The sequence below is a fragment of the Heterodontus francisci genome, chromosome 36 (genome assembly GCF_036365525.1).
Source record: "Heterodontus francisci isolate sHetFra1 chromosome 36, sHetFra1.hap1, whole genome shotgun sequence".
NCBI classification, from domain to species: domain Eukaryota; kingdom Metazoa; phylum Chordata; class Chondrichthyes; order Heterodontiformes; family Heterodontidae; genus Heterodontus; species Heterodontus francisci.
Genome location: NC_090406.1, coordinates 16,831,612 through 16,852,842, shown reverse-complemented (window position 1 = coordinate 16,852,842; position 21,231 = coordinate 16,831,612). Strand labels below are relative to the sequence as shown.

Here is a 21,231-nt window from a genome sequence, read left to right as displayed (position 1 = left end):
CCTGCAGCTTCTAAACCAGTTTGAAAATACTGGCCCACCTCCTGCAGATAAAGAGAAAATCAAGACTCTTCCCACAGTACAAATAACAGATGAACATGTAGGTGGGTGTACTTCAGAGCAGTAACCAAACGCCTAGTTATGTTTCCTCCCCAGTCTTAACTTAATGTCATGAATACACCATTAAATCAGCTGCTGCAATTTCATTATTTTAATGGAGCTTTTATCATTCAGTATGATAAAATTGGACAGTTTGGGTCATGTTAAAATTATGGATTGATCTTTCTGGCTTCATGCGCAAATCTTTTATTTCACATTAGGTTCTCTGGCAGTTAAGGATATCACATTTGGATAAAATAGTTTTATTGTGGTTGAAATTGGTTTGAGATGTAAAAGAGTTTTATCCTCAATCGAATTTAAAAAATTTTTGCGCATTATTTCTACACTCTGCTTATGCCAACCTTTAATATAGTGGTGAAGATATGTGCAAAAGCAGCCTGATGTGTGTAAATATGCCCAAAAGCGTGCATTGTTTTCAATCTTCTGGCAATAGGCTTTAGTTTAAGAACCAAGCACTGCATATGAAAAATTATCCATGGCACATGAATGTGATGCTACAGCATAGTTAGAGTGAGATCATTTAGATCTGCACTTTGGATCTCCAGTTTAATAAGCTTCCAATCTTTTAAATATTTGGTGGAGTACTTTCCAGAGAAAAAGGAAGGCAAATCTGAACCCAAGTCACCACACCCTAATCTGCACAGAACTATACATGGCTTGGAGGAGTTGAAGTGTAGAGAAAAAAATTTGAAGTGTCATGGGGACATACTTGAGGTATCACATTATAGTATTTGCTCTGCTGGTTGTTTGCTGCTAGTGTGAAAAAATAGTTACGGTGATATAAGTTGTGCTGTTTAGTGGTGAGTCGAGCAGAGTACAACATTAAAAATACATATTGCGCATGCAGTAATCATTAAGTAAAAAAAGTGCAGAAAATAGATTTCCATCAGCTATTTAGTTTTTATTGCAATAACAATGTAGGAAGGTCTGTCACTAAATGTAATTTTAAAATTATGGGAATAACATCCTCTGATACACAGATTCTGCGTCGCAAGAACACATGCTTATTTGTAAACTTCCTTGGTAGTAATGAAATCCATCTTGAATTCTGCTTTTGGATTTTCAGTTCACGTAGCATTGCCAACAAAACATTGAGCCAATTCTTCAACCTGAAAATCTAAGAAGGAAGGAACAGCTCCAGGTGCATGGTAGAGAATGGACTTCTTATTGCCAAAGAAGTTTGTGACATTGTTGTTTTCTGCCTCACTGGACACATTTATGTAAACAAGTGTTCATTGTTTGGTCTTCCATAATGGATGCTCATTGGAATGCAAGCATTATTGAGTCAGTGTTCAAGAGCATAAAGCTCAGTGTGGTGTCCTACAATGCAAATGATATTATGCAAATAAATCATACAATTTTGTCAATTTTGTTCTCAGAGGAGCAATAGCATTTTAACTCAATATTGGAACGGAGTGATCCAGTGGATTAGCCCATTGTCATTTTACCTCCTCGAGCCTTTGAAATAAATGAAGAAAATCAGGCGAGCTATATAACGGGTGACTGATCTAATATCATCAATTTTACACTCCTGTCAAAGTGGAAAGTGCCAGCCAATGAGTCTCTCTCTCTTTTCCCCCATGGCTCTGAAGGTTCCATGTAAAATAATAACATAACGTAGCCATGGTAATTGCACCTTAAGGTGTAAACTGCTGCTTGAATAGCTGACTGCGTGAAATAGCTGGAGCGCTTAATGTGGTTTAAGCAGTGTTTTGGCATTGAATTCTATGGGAATGGCAAATGGCTGATAATTGCTCACTGTAGATGCTTGCCACAATAACCATGAGTGGTATAAGTGGTGAGGACTGTATTAGCATCAAGCACTCCAAGGTCAGCTATAGCAAAGCCAGATGCAGAAAAAAGCTCTGCCCCAGTAATGTGCATCAACCCAACCATAGCACCCCTTACTGCAACAATGTGACATTTTTTCCTTTTCCCACACCAATCATTGTTTCCCAGTTAGTTCTACGCCAGGGACAGTTTTGTGCTGTAGACTCGGGCTCAAAAGGAGCTGTACTGAGACTGCTCAAACTCATTTTCATGTAAGATCCTTACTTGTAGATTTTCATTCCATCATTCTGAGCTGGATTTATACTCTGGATCCATAGGTGAATGGTGACTGGCTAAACTACTGTACCACTCAGTTTCCTAGATAGTAGTTCAGTATGAAGAAAACTGGTCTTATTTTTGTCATTTGCACACAACAGTTTAGAATATAAATATTAAGCCATATGTTAGAACATAAGAAATAGGAGCAGGAGTTGGCCAAAGGGCCCCTCGAGCTTGCTTTGCTATTCCATAAGATCATGGCTGATCTGATCTTCACCTCAACTCCACTTTCCTGCCTATTCCCCATAAACCCTTGACTCCCCTATAGATAGGGACATTTCAAGTCAGCATATGTCTCATCTTACCACTAGAATCAAAAAGAATGACACAAAGTGAATAAACAGAATTTCTGTTTCAAGGCAAAAATTTCTGAAATGTGAAATCACTGTTGATCCAGCAACAATACATAGGTAGTGAAATGATACTTGTAATTGGATGCAAAATGCAGTATTTAACTAACTATCTCAAATTGCTGTTGTATTTCTAAATATTTGAAGAATTATAAATGTAAAATTGAGATGCCCACGTATAACATCACACTTAATATTTAACAGGTGTTGTGGAATTCTGCAACCACAGAGTTGATAGTATGTCCCTGGAATTGGAGAGTACACCATATGTGATTCCATCCCTGAGAACTTTCAGCACTCTGCGGTTCTACCCATCGATGAGTCCAGAGATGCATTTGATATCACATTGGCAAGCTAGACATCGGATGACTGGTTTGGTAATACCCTGGATGTTATTGCAGAACACTTCACAATGATGCTTTGCCAATATTTGACTCCTTTATCTCTGCAAGCCATGATGATTATTCATCTAAATTGCAATCAGCTGCAGCCTTAGTGGTAACCTAGGTGTCATAGCACATTTTCATGGATCTGGATGCCATGGGTGAAAGCCCTAAGGCTGTCTGGGTCGGACCTCTATGTAGAGTACCTTATTAATTTATTAGTATTCTTGTCACGAGGGCCTAGGTTGGCGGGGTGGTATTAAATCAACAAGAACTCCTCATATTAAAATAAAAAAACATTGTAATTAGCTGACAGAAAAATACTTGAGATCATATTAGTCTGCAGCCTACAGCTGAATTGCTTCCCTCCCACATTGTCATCCCACCACCACTGCCTGTTTTACCAGTTTAACCAAAAAAAATTGAGACATTCAGTGGAAGAGTTTGTTGTAAAGGCTCAAGGTTCTATTTTAGCTAAACGTGTATCATAAGCAGCCTTTGAGATGGGTCTTAAGGTCTGTAACACAGAATTTGTAAAAACAAATTCAGTTGGATAATCACTTTGTTTCAGCTGGATTGTGTTTGTTTCCAGTGCAGTATTTCATGGAACAGATTAAGCAAATTGAATATTTAATTTCTTTCTTGGCAGGTTCTGGTATAGAATGCCCCGTGTGTAAAGAAGATTACAGCGTTGGAGAAACTGTTAGGCAACTTCCGTGCAACCATTTATTCCATAATGATTGTATAATACCTTGGCTAGAAATGGTAAGGAGCAGTACTACATTCAACTCACATTAAACTGTGCCAATGAACACATTTGCATACTTTTACTCCGATCTGCAGAGGATCAGTGCAGTTTTCCTGGTAGAATCAAAAATTATGTACCTGCCAGTTGTTCTTAGAACTTATTTTTCAAGGAAACAACTGCTCTTTCACATGGTGTCAAACCGTAAAATCATCCTACTCAACGTTACTGCTGTTGCCGTGGAAACCTTCGAGCAACTTTTAGATGACACTAAGATGGGAGTCACAGCAAGTTGTGTTGCTGGGAGCAGGAAATTACAAAAGGACAAACAGACTGAGTGGGTGGAACTGGCAGATAGAGTTCAATGTGGGGAAGTATAATGTCACTCACTTTGGATCCGAGAAAGGCAAATCGGAATATTTTCTTAATAGTGAGAATCAAGGAAGGAGTAAAGCAATTTGGATGTCAATGTGCGCAAATCATTAACAGCTAGCAAAAATGGCGATGGTTCAGTTATGGTCTCTTGGTCAGACCCCAAGTAGAGGTACTGCATTCAGTTCTGAGCACTAAACCTCAGGAATGATGTATTTGTCTTGGAGGGGTGCAGTGTAGATTCACCAGAGTTATACTGGAGCTGAAAGGGTTACGTTATGAGAACCGATCATATAAACTTGGTTTGTATTTCCTTTAGTTAAGTAGGTTGAGGAGTGATCTAATTGAGATTTTAAATGATACTGATTGTATAAGGTAGGTAGAGCAAAACTGTTACCTTTGGTGGGGATATTCAGAAGAAAGGAACATCAGAGAAAACTTTATCAACTTTGCTTCCAATTTCCACCCTTCTCTCACCTTTACATGGTCCATCTCTGACACTTCCCTTCCCTTCCTCAACTTCTCTGTCTCCATCTCTGGGGATAGGTTGTCTACTAATATCCATTATATGCCCACTGACTCCCACAGCTACCTCGACTACACTTCTTCACACCCTACCCTCCTGTAAGGACTCCATTCCATTCTCCCAGTTTCTCTGTCTTCGACGCATCTGCTCTGATGATGCTACCTTCCATGACGGTGCTTCTGGTATGACCTCCTTTTTCCTCAACCGAGATTTCCCCCCCACTGTTGTTGACAGGGCCCTCAACCGTGTCTGGCCCATTTCCCGTACCTCTGTCCTCAATCCTTCCCCTCCCTCAGCCGTGACAGGGTTCCCCTTGTCCTCAGTTTCCACCCCATCAGCCTCCATATCCAAAGGATCATCCTCCGCCATTTCCGCCACCTCCAGCGTGATGCCACTACCAAACGCATCTTCCCCTCCCTTCCCGTCAGCATTCCGAAGGGATCGTTCCCTCCGCGACATCCTGGTCCCCGTCCCATGGCACCTTCCCCTGCAATCGCAGGAGGTGTAATACCTGCCCGTTTAGAGATACAGCACTGAAACAGCCCCTTCGGCCCACCGAGTCTGTGCCGACCATCAACCACCCATTTATACTAATCCTACACTAATCCAATATTCCGACCACATCCCCACCTGTCCCTATATTTCCCTACCACCTACCTATACTAGGGGCAATTTATAATGGCCAATTTACCTACCAACCTGCAAGCCTTTTGGCTTGTGGGAGGAAACCGGAGCACCCGGAGGAAACCCATGCAGACACAGGGAGAACTTGCAAACTCCACACAGGCAGTACCCAGAATTGAACCCGGGTCGCTGGAGCTGTGAGGCTGCGGTGCTAACCACTGCGCCACTGTGCCGCCCTTCTCTCTCCTCACTATCCCAGGCCCCAAACACTCCTTTCAGGTGAAGCAGCGATTTACTTGTACTACTTTCAATGTAGTATACTGTATTCGCTATTCACAATGTGGTCTCCTCTACATTGGGGAGACCAAGCACAGACTGGGTGACTGCATTGAGGAACACGTCTGCTCAGTCTGCAAGCAGGACCCTGAGCTTCCGGTTGCTTGCCGTTTCAACACTCCCCCCTGCGCTCATGCTCACATCTCTGTCCTGGGATTGCTGCAGTGTTCCAGTGAACATCAACGCAAGCTCGAGGAACAGCATCTCATCTACCGATTAGGCACACTACAGCCTGCCAGACTGAACATTGAGTTCAATAATTTCAGAGCATGACAGCCCCCCATTTTACTTTAGTTGTTTTTTCTTTTACATTTTTTACAACCTTTTTTTGCATTTATTTCATTTCATTTTAGTTTGTTCAGTTTGCTTACCCACTGTTTTTTTTTCATGTTTGCACTTGCTGCTGTTCAATATTCAGTCCGTTAACACCCTTTCTGTACTAATGCTTTGTCTTTCAACACAACATTAACATATTGTTTGCCTTTGCTCCATGACCTTTTGGTCAGTTATGTGGCCTTGTCCAATCTACACCTTCTCCTTTGATATCTCTTGCCCCACCCCACCTCACTTGCTTATAACCTGTGACATTTTTAATATTTGTCAGTTCCGAAGAAGGGTCACTGACCCGAAATGTTAACTCTGCTTCTCTTTCCACAGATGCTGCCAGACCTGCTGAGTGGTTCCAGCATTTCTTGTTTTTATATCAGAGAATTAGAGCCAGGCCATTTAGGAGTAAAATCAAGAAACACTTTTTTTTTTACACAGGATGGTGGAAATATCCCCACAAAAGGCTGTGGATGCTGGGTCAATTAAAATTTTCAAAATTGAGATTAATTTGATTTTTGTTAAGATATCAAGGTTTTTGGAGCAACGGTAGGAAAATGGAGTTGAGGTACAGATCCACTGTATATCTAGTTGAATGGCAATAGGATTAAGGGGCTGAATGGCTTATTCCTGCTCCTTTGTTTCTTGAATTTGATTCTGAGGACATTGTTGTTGATATTGATTCTGTCCTTACCTAATGTTCAAGCTGCCTTTTACAGCAGGGTTTGAGGAATTGAAGCCCTTACTTTTTTTTTCTTGCTTCCCCGTCCCCAGTCACTACAGAGGATATTCTCCAGGTAAATGGGCAAAGCTAAGCATATGTTCTATTTCAGATAGTGCTACATTAAAACATTCACAGCAGTTAACTTTTCTTTGCTTCCTACTGATGTGCTAGAGCAACCTGTTGTTCCTTTCTTAAGTTAAAGTTAAGTTAAATGCCTTGTTTGGTGCACTTAGTGATTTCACTTAAAGTCTGATCAGGACTTGAAGAAATCCATCATGCACGTGGGTTGTCAGATCCATGTATGAATCACCACTGGGTAACAAACCAGGATGGCAAGTGCAAAATGAGAAGAGCCAACTGCTGTGTCAAAGTACTTGGTTTATTTTGTACCAGGGATGTGGGACTTCATTTACGTGGAAAGACTAGAGAAGCTGAGGTTGCTGTCCTTAGAGCATTGAAGGTTAAAGGGAGAGCTGATTGAAGTGTTCAAAATCATGAACGGTAACCAGAGGACACAAATTTGAAGCAATTGGCAAATGAACCGGAGATGAAATGAGTTTTTTTTTTTTACACAGAGTTGTGATTTGGATGCACTTCCTGAAAGGGTGGTGGAAGCAAATTCATTAACTTTCAGAAGGGAATTGGATAAATACTTGAAAGGGAACAATTTTTAGGGGAATGGGTCCAATTGGATAGCTCTTTCAAAGAGTTGGCACAGGTACAATGGGCTGAATGGCCACCTTCTGTGCTGTATCATTCTGTGATCCTGTGAATGTATATGTGGTGGCTCATTATTTACTTCTCTGGGGCTCGCATGCATGTTGGCTTTTTTTTTGGGTTGGGAGCAGTGCACTTGAGCTCTGTAGTGGGTGGAGCACCCGGTGATTTTTGGGGACATGATAATCATGTTGTAGAGTGAGTACTCTGTGCAAGTGCATGCATGCTCACTTAGTGCGTACAACTGACTGGAAGTTCAGTTGTCTACACTGCTGTGCTGAGTCTTTTGCTAAAAAGTAGTTATATTTGTGCATGAATCGCAAAAGGTTAGTGTGCAGTTACAGCACGTAATTAGGAAAGCTAATAGAATGTTATTGTTTATCGCGAGGGGAATTGAATACAAAAATAGGGAGGTTATGCTTCAGCTTTACAAGGCATTGGTGAGACCACATCTGGAGTACTATGTACAGTATTGGTCTCCTTATTTAAGGAAGAATGTAAATGCGTTGGAGGCAGTACAGAGAAGGTTTACTAGACTGATACCTGGAATGGGCGGGCTGTCTTATGAGGAAAGATTGGACAGGCTAGGCATGTATCCACTGGAATTTAGAAGAGTAAGAGACAGCTTGATTGAAACATATAAGATCCTGAGGGGTCTTGACAGGGTGGATGTGGAAAGGATGTTTCCCCTTGTGGGAAAATCTCAAACTAGGGGTTATTGTTTATAAATAAGGGGTCGCCCATTTAAGACAGATGAGAAATATTTTCTCTCAATGGTTTGTGAGTCTTTGGAATTCTCTCCCTCAAAAGGTGGTGGAAGCAGAGTCTTTGAATATTTTTATGGCAGAGGTAAATAGATTCTTGATAAGCAGGGGGTGAAAGGTTATCGGGTAGGTGGAAATGTGGAGTAATCAGTTCAGCCATGAACTTATTGAATGGCGGAACAGGCTCGAAGGGTCAAGTGGCCTACTCCTGCTCCTAATCCGTATGTTCGTATATTTTGTTTATCAAGCAGGCCAATATGAGTATTATTGGGATATATTGCTCATTGTCCTGCACTTGAGTTTAAAACATTGAAAGTAATGCAGATTTGGCAACCAAAAAATAAACTCTTGTGTATTAAATAAAAATCAGAAGTACTTTTTTTCCTCTTTCTACTACAATATTAAAAAAACTTCTTTGCCAATAATTTCTGCACTGCAGTGGCTGCATAGAAAAGGCTTCTCCCATAAGTTTTACTGTTAAATACTATAAACTGGCTTCTGCATTTTGATTTTCACATATCTATTGACCAGCTCCTACTGTAGCTTTGGTACTGGTTGGTAGTCTTTTATACTTACTGGAAAGAGTTCATTGATTACTAAAGCTGATACAAAGGAGATAAGTGCTCACTTATTTCACAGACACATATTCTGTCCAGAATCAACAGACTGCAACTGTTCACATTTACACTGTTTTTGCTTCAGTTGATCCAATTTCTAGTACTCATATCAACTGAGATTGCCTTGTACCCCTTCTCAGCAGCTTATTGAATCAGCTTTTCTTAGCTGCTGACTTTGATATAACTTATCATCATGATGTGTTTGAGTGTGTCCTTTGGTATTCTAGAGTCCTGATGTCATGACCAGTACAGCTGTGCTTTAATCAGAATAGCTTTAAGTTAGTTGTCTTTGGACCCTTGAGGATTTTGCACTTGGTATTTTGTTCTGTTCATGATGGACCTCAATTATTGGAGATGAAGCCTGTTAAGCTGCTGCTGGTGATCACAACAGCCCTGTCCACTTTTAGCTTTGTCATGAATTTCATCTCATTGGTTACATTCAAGCTGTTTCAGCCTTCTAAATGTAGAACTAGTTTTTTTGATCCGAGAGAGCACTTCAGCGTTTTAGTGCACCATTTGAAAAGTTGCCCAAGTTGACCAGATTCAGTTCGGTACTTTACTGGGGTTGACTGATACATGACCTCTGTTTTCTTCAAGCTTATGATAAAGCAGCACTGGCAAATCAGTTAGTAGCTGAAGGTTCTTCTGGGTCTGTGCCTTTATAACAGTCACCTGAAACAACAATAAAAACGTATATTTATATCATGCCTTCATTGTAATAAAACCTCCCGAAGAGCTTCGCAGGAGCAATATAAAACAAAATGACACCGAGCCATATAAGGAGATATTGGGTCAGATGACCCAAAAGCTTGGTCAAAGAGGTAGGTTTTAAGAGTGTCAAAGGAGGAAACTGAGGTAGGGAGGGTATTCCAGAGCTTGGTGCCTACACATTTGAAGGCACGACCTTCTGGGGAAGATGGGACCTGTACAAGAAGGATGGGTTGCATCTGAACTGGAGGGGCACCAATATCCTGGCGGGAGGTTTGCTAGCGCTCTTCGGGAGGGTTTAAACTAGTTTGGCAGGGGGATGGGAACCGGAGCTACGGATCAGTGGATGGGGTAGCTGTTGAACAGGCAGATACTGAGTGGAGAGTCTGTGAGGAAGGTTAGACAGTTGACAGGGCAAAGTTGCAGCCAGTATGATGGGTTGAAGTGTGTCTATTTTAATGCAAAAAGTGTCAGGAATAAGGGTGATGAACTTAGAGCATGGATCAGTACTTGGAGCTACGATGTTGTGGCCATTACGGAGACTTGGATATCACAGGGGCAGGAATGGATGTTCCGGGGTTTAGATGTTTCAAAAGGAATAGTGAGGGAGGTAAAAGAGGTGGAGGAGTGGCATTGCTAATCAGGGATAGTATCACAGCTGCAGAAATGGAGGTCGTCGAGGAGGGTTTGTCTACGGAGTCATTATGGGTGGAAGTCAGAAACGGGAAAGGAGCAGTCACTATTGGGAGTTTTCTATAGACCCCCCAATAGCAACAGAGACACGGAGGAACAGATTGGGAGGCAGATTTTGGAAAGGTGCAGAAGTAACAGGGTTGTTGTCATGGGTGACTTCAACTTCCCTAATATTGATTGGAACCTCCTTAGTGCAAATAGTTTGGATGGAGCAGTTTTTGTCAGGTGTGTCCAGGAAGGTTTCCTGACTCAATATGTAGATAGGCCGACTAGAGGGGAGGCTATGTTGGATTTGGTGCTTGGCAACGAACCAGGCCAGGTGGCAGATCTCGGTGGGAGAGCATTTCGGTGATAGTGATCACAACTCCCTGACCTTTACCATAGTCATGGAGAGGGACAGGAGCAGACGGGATGGGAAAATATTTAATTGGGGGAGGGGAAATTACAATGCTATTAGGCAGGAACTGGGGAGCATAAATTGGGAACAGATGTTCAGGGAAATGCATGATAGAAATGTGGAGGTTGTTTAGGAAGCACTTGCTGCGACTGCTGGATAGGTTTGCCCCGATGAGGCAAGGAAGGGATGGTAGGGTGAAGGAACCTTGGATGACGAGATGTGGAACAGCTAGTCAAGCGGAAGAAGGAAGCTTACTTAAGGTTGAGGAAGCAAGGATCAGACAGGGCTCTAGAGGGTTACAAGGTAGCCAGGAAGGAACTGAAGAATGGACTTTGGAGAGCTAGAAGGGGACATGAAAAAGTCTTGGCGGGTAGGATTAAGGAAAATCCCAAGGCGTTCTACACTTATGTGAGGAACAAGAGGATGGCCAGAGTGAGGGTAGGGCCGATCAGGGAAAATGGAGGGAACTTGTGCTTGGAGTCGGAGGAGGTAGGGGAGGTCCTAAATGAATACTTTGCTTCAGTATTCACTAGTGAGAGGGACCTGGTCGTTTGTGAGGACAGTGTGGAACAGGCTGATATGCTCAAACAGGTTGAGGTTAAGAGGGAGGATGTGCTGGAAATTTTGAAAGACATGAGGACAGATAAGTCCCCGGGGCCAGACGGGATATACCCAAGGATATGACGGGAAGCGAGTGAAGAGATTGCTGCGCCTTTGGTGATGATCTTTGCGTCCTCACTGTCCACTGGAGTAGTACCAGATGATTGGAGGGTGGCAAATGTTCCCTTGTTCAAGAAAGGGAATAGGGATAACCCTGGGAATTATAGACCAGTCAGTCTTACGTCAGTAGTGGGCAAATTATTGGAGAGGATTCTGAGAGACAGGATTTATGATTATTTGGAAAAGCATAGTTTGATTAGAGACAATCAGCATGGCTTTGTGAGGGGCAGGTCATGCCTCACAAGCCTTATTGAATTCTTTGAAGATGTGACAAAAGACGTTGATGAAGGAAGAGCAGTGGATGTGGTGTATATGGATTTTAGCAAGGCATTTGATAAGGTTCCCCATGGTAGGCTCATTCAGAAAGTAAGGAGGCATGGGATACAGGGAAAGTTGGCTGTCTGGATACAGAATTGGCTGGCCCATAGAAGTCAGAGGGTAGTAGTAGATGGAAAGTATTCAGCATGGAGCTCGGTGACCAGTGGTGTTCCGCAGGGATCTGTTCTGGGACCTCTGCTCTTTGTGATTTTTATAAATGACTTGGATGAGGAAGTGGAAGGCTGGGTTAGCAAGTTTGCCGATGACACAAAGGTTGCTGGAGTTGTGGATAGTGTGGAATGCTGTTGTAGGTTGCAACGGGACATTGACATGATGCAGAGCTGGGCTGAGAAGTGGCAGATGGAGTTCAACCTGAAAAAGTGTGAAGTGATTCATTTTGGAAGGTCGAATTTGAATGCGGAATACAGGCTTAAAGACAGGATTCTTGGTAGTGTGGAGGAACAGAGGGATCTTGGGGTCCATGTCCATAGATTGCTCAAAGTTGCCACCCAAGTTGATAGGGTTGTTATGAAAGCGTATGGTGTGTTGGCTTTCATTAACAGGGGGATTGAGTTTAAGAGCCGCGAGGTTATGCTGCAGCTCTGTAAAGCCCTGGTTAGACCACACTTGGAATATTGTATTCAGTTCTGGTCGCCTCATGTTAGGAAGGATGTGGAAGCTTTAGAGAGAGAGAGTGCAGAGGAGATTTACCAGGATGCTGCCTGGACAGGAGGGCATGTCTTACAAAGAAAGGTTGAGGGAGCTAGGGCTTTTCTCATTGGAGTGAAGAAGGATGAGAGCTGACTTGATAGAGGGGTACAAGATGATGAGAGGCATAGATAGAGTGGATAGCCAGAGACTTTTTTCCCAGGGTGGAAAGGGCTATCACCAGGGGGCATAGTTTTAAGGTGATTGGAGGAAGGTTTAGGGGAGATGTCAGAGGTAGGTTCTTTACACAGAGAGTGGTGGGTGCGTGGAATGCACTGCCAGCGGTGGTAGTAGAAGTAGATACATTAGGGACATTTAAGCGACTCTTGGATAGGTACATGAATGATAGTAGAATGAAGCGTATGTAGGTAGTTTGATCCTAGAGTAGGTTAAAGGTTCGGCACAACATCGTGGGCCGAAGGGCCTGTACTGTGCTGTACTGTTCTATGTTCACCAGTGGTGTAATGATTAAAACTGGGGATGCTCAAGAGGCCAGAGTTAGATGAGCGTAGCTATCTGAGGCTGTGGGGCTAGAGGAGATCATGGAGGGAGGAAGTGGCGAGGCCATGGAGAGATTTTAAAAACAAGGAAGAGAATTTTAAAATTGAGGGGTTGCTTGACTGGAAGCCAATGTAGGTCAGGGTGATAGGTGAATGGGACTTGTTGCAAGTTAGGACCTGAAGCGTTTTGAATGACCTCCCATTTACGGAGGGTAGAATGTCAGGGACCAGCCAGGAATGCATTGGAATAGTCAAGTCTAGAGGTAACAAAGGCATGAATGAAGATTTCAGCAGATGAACTGTGGCAGGGACAAAGTCAGGTGATATTATGGAGGTGGAAAATAGGCGGTCTTGGTGACGGCACGAATTGTGGTTGGAAGCTCATCTTGATGTCACATATGACACCAAGGTTACAAACAATCTGGTTTAGTCTCCGACTGTTGCCAGGGAGAGGGATGGAGTCAATAGCTAGGGAACGGAGTTTGGAGCGGGAACAAAAACAATGACATCAGTCTTCCCACTATTTAATTAAGATCGCTGTGACTTCTCTGATCTGTGTCAAGGCTTGATAGAGTATTTGGGTAGCAGAGCTTTCCAGATATGCTGAAGAGTATGCAAACACCCTTGCCTCTTTTTTTTTTTGCATCATTAAGCATAGCCATGAAGAGGAGCCCAGAAAGGCTAGTTTCATGCATTCCTGTTAACTTTGAGTAATGATCAAGCCTTTTACCATCAATCAGCATGCAGCTTACCTAGCATCCTGTAACAGACTGCCAATTTGGACAAATCTCTTAGGGGCCCAAACTGGAACAGAAACTTTTGTGGACCCAGTCAGCCAGGCACGCAAATTGATTTGGCGCGGTTAATAAAAACTGTATACATGTTCTTGTGCTGCTCTATACATTTTTCCTGAATTTGCATCCCAGTGGTAAAACATGTAAGTAGTGTTTCAGTTTTTCTCTGAAGCAGCATCGCACCTCAGAAAATTGGATTTCAAGCAAACGATTGAGAAATCCTTTTTGAGTATATTCATTTATACTGAGTAAAGTAAAATTCCACAATAGTTGCCCAGCAACTTTCCATGACCCAAGCCTTGCCATGAAAAGGGTGGCACCATCCACGCTCCTCACAAGTGAGCTGTTGATGTGACTGGAAGCAGTACATTACTTTAGAAGATCACAGAAAATCTCTCTCTTTCTGGTCTGCCCAGGTTTGTATTATGCCAACTGTTTACATCACACAGGTGTCGATGTACATAAATGCAGTTGCAATTTCCTTAATTTCAAGAGCAAATGGCGATCTTTCAAATTCCATTTGCCTGGGTTTCTGGCAGATTTTTTTAATAGCTTGTGCTACAGAGCTCGTTTGATCTTGGTATCAAATTTAACAACAGATGTAAGTGCTCTAAATGGCTCAGTTAATAAAAATATTGTGAAACTGTGCCACATAGACCAGAAGGTCCCAAATTTGATAACGATTCTTTTTGGCGGCATTTGCCCGCATTTGCCCTTGGTGTCATTGTTAGGTGGTGGACAGGATTTTTGCTCCTGGGTGCCTCAGTCATATCTGTTTGTGTCTTTGTGATGTGCCAAATTCAAGAAGGAAACAAATATTCTTAAGTCATGACACCTGAAGAACCAATCTTATGATATCTCAATTTTCTAACCAGAACAATGTATATTTCCACCCGCCCCCCCCCCCACCCAACACACAAGAAAAAATAAACTGAGTTTACCCTGTTTTAATGTTTTGTTTTAGATTTAAGATTTCCAGCTAACTGGACAGAATCTCAGATTTTTAAAATTTGATCTCTGCAAATTCTAGGTTTGCACAAACCCACCTTAGATCTTTGTCTGAGACCCAGCGACAACTTGCATTTATATTGTGCTCCTTGGACTTTTCATGAAAGAGAAGATAATGGGTCCCATTTGGGAGAGAGAGAGAGAATAGGTGGATTGGAGTTGGTGACAGTGCTCAGAGTAGTTGGAGAGAAGCCTTTAGTGTAAGCTATTGAAAGCAGGAAGGCAGAGGGAGTTCCAGAGGCATAATTTCTGATGAACCATCAATAGAATGCTGAGGATGGGGAAGATGAGGCTCAATGTTCCTTCTAAGCTGAGTGGGTGTGCGGCTGTGCAGCAGTCTGCAGTGTACCACACAGGCTGTGCACAAGCAAAGTTCCCTTTAACATGCACGAGTGCAACCACACAGCAATTATAAAGAGACCACACAGTGCAATAAACAGGCCACATGCAATGAAGAAAAATTAGAGGGAACATTGAGGAAAACAATTTCAGAGCAGCGAAGGGTGAGTGTGGGTTGAAGCTTACTAAGGTAGGGTGGGAGACTTGGACAATCTTGAAGCTGATTAAGAGCACAGGGAACCAGTTGAGCCTGGCAAGGGCAGCTGTGATAAAATTGAGTGGGTTGGGAAATAGGCATATAAATTCTGAACAAGTTGCAGGTTGTGGAAGTGGGGAGGCTCAGTAGGGAAGGCTTTGTAAGAAGTGGGATGATGGTGGCATTGAGAGATTATTTATTTTTTATTTATTTAGAGATACAGTACTGAAACAGGCCCTTCGGCCCACCAAGTCTGTGCCGACCAACAGCCACCCATTTATACTAACCCGACAGTAATCCCATATTCCCTATACTAGGGGCAATTTACAACAGCCAATTTACCTATCACCTGCAAGTCTTTGGATGTGGGAGGAAACCGGAGCACCCGGCGAAAACCCACGCAGACACAGGGAGAACTTGCAAACTCCACACAGGCGGTACTCAGAATCGAACCTGGGTCCCTGGAGCTGTGAGGCTGCGGTGATAACCACTGTGCCATTGTACCAATAGAATGAAGATGGAGCTAGAGCTTAGAGAAAAGGCTGTTGATCTTGTTTGGGTCAAGCAGAGATAGTCATGTGATGAGTTGGGAGAGGGGTGAGGCCACAGGATTTGGGTCTCAGAGGAGAGCAGCTTAGTGAGCTTCCTAGGGAAATCTTTGGAATGATATTGGGTATGGTCAAGAATGTGGGTACTGGAGGGGAGTACGCATCAAGAAAATGGTGTATATCCCTTATCTTGTGCAACAACTTTTTGTGGTATTTTATCGAATATCTTTTGAAAATCCAAGTATATTACATCCATTGGTTCCCCTTTATCTACCCTATTAGTTAGTTACATCCTCAAAAAAATCCTTTAGATTTGTCAAACACAATTTTGCTTTCATAAACCCATGTTGACTCTGCCTAATCATACTATGATTTTCTAAATGCTCTGTTACCACATCCTTAATGGATTTCAGCATTTCCCAACGACTGATGGCAGGCTAACTGGCCTGTAGTTCCCTGTTTTGTCTCCTTCCATTCTTGAATAGCGGGGTTACATTTTCTACCTTACAATTCATGGGACAATTGTGCACCAAGTATGCTCCAATCCATGGACCTCTGCTAAGGGTGCATGGATGAGCATTGTACCAATAGAATGAAGATTGGACATAATGAGGGACTTGGAGAGGACATTAGAGGCAGAGGCAAGAGATTTATTGAACAAGTTGAATGCAACAGATGTATTGAGGCAAATGGCATACTAGAGCAAAGAAAGTTAGGAGTTTGAGGGTATTGGAAAGGGAGCAGAGTAATTGTTTTTTTTCCAAGCAGTAGAAAGTACCTTCAGAAAGACTTGAATCAGATAGGGCAATACTAATAAGGGAAACCAGAAAATGATCATTTTTGGGACTGGTCGTAGTTATCCGTGGTGAGTGTGATTAAATGAGGGGAAAAGAGAAATGGAAGAAAGGGGCCGAAGGAAGTTTAGATTGAGGTTAATAGCACCGTGGATTAGAAGTTGTCACGGTTTTTTTTTAGGGTGACACCATTTAGTGAGAGCAGTTGGAGGTTAGACTGATCCATCTTATGTCCCTGTTAGCACCATCCACTCCATATTTTTTCTTCTGTTTGTTCCATTCCATAATTGATTTGGTTATTGAGGTGAGAAGCATTGTGGCTAGAATTCACTATCTAATTTTCTCTGCTTGGCCACCCCTCTCCCTGCTTTCAAAAACTCAGTATTCCTTTCTTTAGTACTTTGTGTTCCTTGTCTTAGCCCCTCCATTTATTTCTCTTCTCTTTCCCCATGCTATCCATTATACCCCCTCTGTCACCATTGTAAAGCACTCCTGAGATGTATTTTACATGAGAAGCACAATATAAATACATGTAGTTCACAGAATGGTTATAATAAAATTGATTTTAAATTTTTTTAAACGTTTAAATGAAGCAGAAATTGTCATAAAGGTATCAAAAAATGTTGCAAATGCTGAAAATCCGTAATAAAATCAGAAAATGCTAGAAATGCACAGCAAGATCAGTCAGCATTAAAGCGAAAAGACTTATAATTTGGGTACCCTTCATCAGAGTGCGTATTTTTTTTTCTACTGACAGGGATGTTTCATAAAAACCCTTCTCTCTCTTGATTCCTAGCATGACACCTGTCCAGTGTGTCGAAAAAGCTTAAGTGGACAAAATACAGCAACAAATCCTCCTGATTTATCAAGGATGAACTTTTCTTCTTCATCCTCCTCCTCTGCCTCAAGTTCACCGAGTAATGAGAATACAACAAACAATTCCTGAATTTGGGGGAAAAAAGCATCTAAGGTTTACTGTTTTCATATGCAACAGTGTTTGATGACTACCGTGAAACATTTTATAATTTAAATTATTGTATTATGCATGGCACAAAGAAAGCCAGAGTAAATGGAGTTTTTTTTAAACAAAGAACTCTTTTCTAAAATCTCTACTCGAACATGAATACCCACTTTTCTTTTTCAAGATTTGTTTTATAGATTTAACTTCTGGGACCGATTTAAAACTTTCTTATCGACAAGCTGCTATGTTCAATTCACTTCATCTCACTTGGGGTGGAAAAAGCCCTGTGTGCACATTGCTGTAATCATTACTGCTGTGAATTATCTTAAGCAGTGGAAGATGTCTGTTGCTCTTTCACAAATATATTTAAATCTTTAACCATTGTAATGTGTTTTAAGATTAATGCAGCTATTGAACTCTGCGTATTTTCATGCTATTTTATAGTCCTGAATTTTGTTTTTCTCATACTAAAAGGGATGATTATTTTCAATTTTTTTTTGATTGTTTTATGGTTACTGTGGAAAGCTCAATGTCAGCCAACAGCCTCCCATTTTTGTTTAATAGAAAGTGAGGGCTGTTTGCTCAAATCAAGGGACTGGAGATAGGAGTGAGAGGGAGGGGTTGGGAGAAAATATATGTAAAAATTTATCTTAAAACATTGAAATGATTGATTACATGTCTGCTAAAAGTTCTTTTTTAACAACCATTCCTTGTGTTGAATCTGAAAATATTTGAATCATGGAAGAAGTGCAATGCCTCTACTGACTTAATTGGCGCATTTTACGATGCAGTCCAGCAACATTACTTTATCAGCAGCTGGGCTGCTGGTCATCAGTCACTTCCTATTTAAAAGCCTGATTGGCTCACTGTAAAGCATTTTGTAATCCTGGGTGTCCTGGCAAGACATGAAACCTCAAGATATGCCCAAAGGTATGCTTGTCAGTAGGTAAAGTACAATGTATAGAAATGAGATCCAAACAAATAACTAGTAAATTTGTGGCATTTACTGAATTTGTTAATACTGTATCACCATCAATTGTATACAAGTCAGTGAATAATCATTTTTTTAAAAAAAACTTGTTGTCCTCTTTGATTCTTTTGCATATGAACACAATTCTTCTTGTAAAGGGCAAACTTAAATGATCAGTGATGTGAAACATTTCTAACTTCAATATTTATAGTGGAAGCTTTTCAATCTTTAACTTAGATTGTTTTCACTGACTTTTTTAAAAAGAAACTACAACTACACTTTAGTGATGCATAATTTGTAGGTAAGAGCAATGTCTTTTTGTGTACAGTTAATGAGGCTGATTATGTGAAGTGTCTGTGCTTTTAACAGAGGTGGTTAGGGTATACTGTCTGTAAAGTAAAGAGAGAATAAGGGGAAATTGGCTTTGTCATTTGCAATTCCATGTATGTCTCTTACACTTGTCTTAAGCCTGCTGCTTTAAGATCAATATGAGAGCTTTCCTTTAATTTTGTCATGCTGCCTGGATATCTGAAATCCAGGATTTGAAATTAAAACAGAATCTCTTGGTTCACACCAATGTTTACTTGTTAGGAAATGGGCTTCAAGTCCACAAAAATGGGTATGCTGTTCAGTTGTCTATGGGGAAGCATTTGAATCTGAGCCAGAGGATCAGCTGAGGAAACACATCTCGGAACTGAAGTGATGAGACTCAGTAAAGCTGCATGAAATTTTAAATCGCCTACTGAAGACGAGGCTCTTTTTAAAATTTGATTAGATGGCGTAGAACTTTACATATAACATGAACTTCATAATGTGCTCTCGGACAATCTTAAAAGAAGTGCAATATATGTATATAGGTATACATTAAGAAATGGTGTATGAATATATCTGCATATTAGTGGTGTATGTGGGAACTTATCTCAATTTTAAAACAATCTTGAGACCAAAAAAAATCACTTCTGCGGTTTTGACCCTTGGTGATTTGGAGCCGGAGATAAATCTTTCAGTACATTTAAGATTTGGTTCTTGGTAACCACTGCAAGTATGAAGAGAAGTTACCCTATTAATTCAGCAGTTGTCACTGATTTAACATGTCCCCACCCAAAAAGAAACTACTCAAAAGTAAACTTTGCCAACCTTCACTAAGATGATATTCACACACAAATGGCAAAGTTGCCTTCAAATTTCGACAAATGCTTTAATTAATTTTACTTCTGGATTTTGTGTTGTCTCTCAATTGGTGCATTACCCACTGACAAGTATATCAATGCATGTATTTCTACTCCAGTCTAAAGTATGCTCACAATAGCTTTAGTGCCCTGACTATTGCGAGACATCTGAAAAATCTTCTGACACCAATAAAATTTGGGGTGGGGTGGGGGGGGGGGGGTGTGGAATTTAACATTTATATTCTGCATTCAGAAACATTTTTTGTTTGAACAGTTTGGCTGATTTAAATCTAACTTTTTTTCCCTTCATCTACTGGCCATGGTTTTGAGGGTATTTTGAAGATGCATTGCACAATGATAGTAGATCGGCTGTTTTAGGTACAGTATGATTCAAAAAATAAAGACTGACTTACCATAACTTTTTTAATTAAAAGATTGCCTTCTCTTTTACGAAGTCTACTATTCACTGAAACATCAGGGATAATTGAATCTGCTATGTTACGTTACAAGCCTTCCATTGTTTGTTTTTTTTTCTGTTGTCTTGCACTTTTCTTGCTCCTCACCTCTAAATTGTACAATTGTCCTGAAGCAGCAATATCTTGATAAATGTAGTAGGACAACTTCTGTGCTTAACGCCGAACCTTATGGGTGATTGCTAGTGGGATTCGAAGACTGAAATGGTGCGATTCACATAAGGAAACAGTCATTTTGACATTTTTAAAGCAGAGTACAGACCTCTCATTGGGGTGTAAGTGTGTTTAGATTAAGGTTTAGTTGAGGCGATGGAGAATGGCACTGTTCCAGTATATGATTTCCCAAAAGGGTGGGCATAATTTAAAAAGTAAGACATGGCATGGAAGTGGAGATAAATTCTCTGAAAGCAATGAGTTTTCATCTTTAGAGTAAATCATCAACCATCTGTATTTATACAATGACCTAATTACTCCCACCCCATTACCCCCATTTGAAAAAAGGCCCATCTAATATGTGACGATCTCATGCATATGTTCCTTTGACCACCTGAGTAAATGATTTTTCCACCTTTCATGGTTTGAATAATTGAAATTGCAACCCTAATCTGCAGAGATCTCCAGCAAGATTAATCAGGTTGCAAGATTGAATTGTTCAACTGCATAAACCTGTGTAACTATTTGAAGGGTGTTCTTCAGCAATTGCAATATTTGAAATGAGATGCAAAGAAACGCAGATCACTCAAATGCCTGTTATGTTGACATCAGTATATTTAAAGGTTTCCTTTTTAGGCATCCCCACAATCTTGCTTTTTAATTTTCCTGTTAAATCATGAAGGGTTTCCTACTGAGAAGCACTGTATTGCATTCGGTTTCATGTACACAGATATGCAGTTTAATTGGAAGAAATTTAGTAGGAAACGAAAGGAGGATCAGTAACTGCAGTTCTGTAAGCTGATAAATTGAGCCGACTTGCTCGCATTTTTACTGAATATGTAAATATTGTCAGGACTATATAGTAGTGTAATCTGTACAGTGGTGCACAAAATTGATCACTAAGCTGGTAGCAAGTCCAGACATGATGCTCCTATTGTGGAGAACATAATTGCAATACCTGTAAATGTACTATAAATATATCGGTTTCAATTAATAAAATGGTTAAAAATTTAAATATTGATGGGAAATTATTTCATATAAATCCATGTTTTGTTCCAGCATGTGACAACTGCA

The 21,231-nt window shown here is 41.0% G+C and overlaps 1 protein-coding gene across 2 annotated transcripts in view; it reads left to right on the top strand.

The window, feature by feature from the left end:
- Window positions 1-19,738, top strand: part of rnf126 (ring finger protein 126) — a 59,450-nt gene extending 39,712 nt beyond the window's left edge. For both annotated transcript variants that reach the window (XM_068016231.1, XM_068016232.1), the window contains exons 7-9: window positions 8-101; window positions 3,609-3,724; window positions 17,228-19,738. In XM_068016231.1, coding sequence (XP_067872332.1) covers window positions 8-101; window positions 3,609-3,724; window positions 17,228-17,377 — 360 coding nt within the window. In that variant the 3' untranslated portion in view covers window positions 17,378-19,738. The remainder of the gene's footprint in view (window positions 1-7; window positions 102-3,608; window positions 3,725-17,227) is intronic.
- Window positions 19,739-21,231: the final 1,493 nt, after the last annotated feature.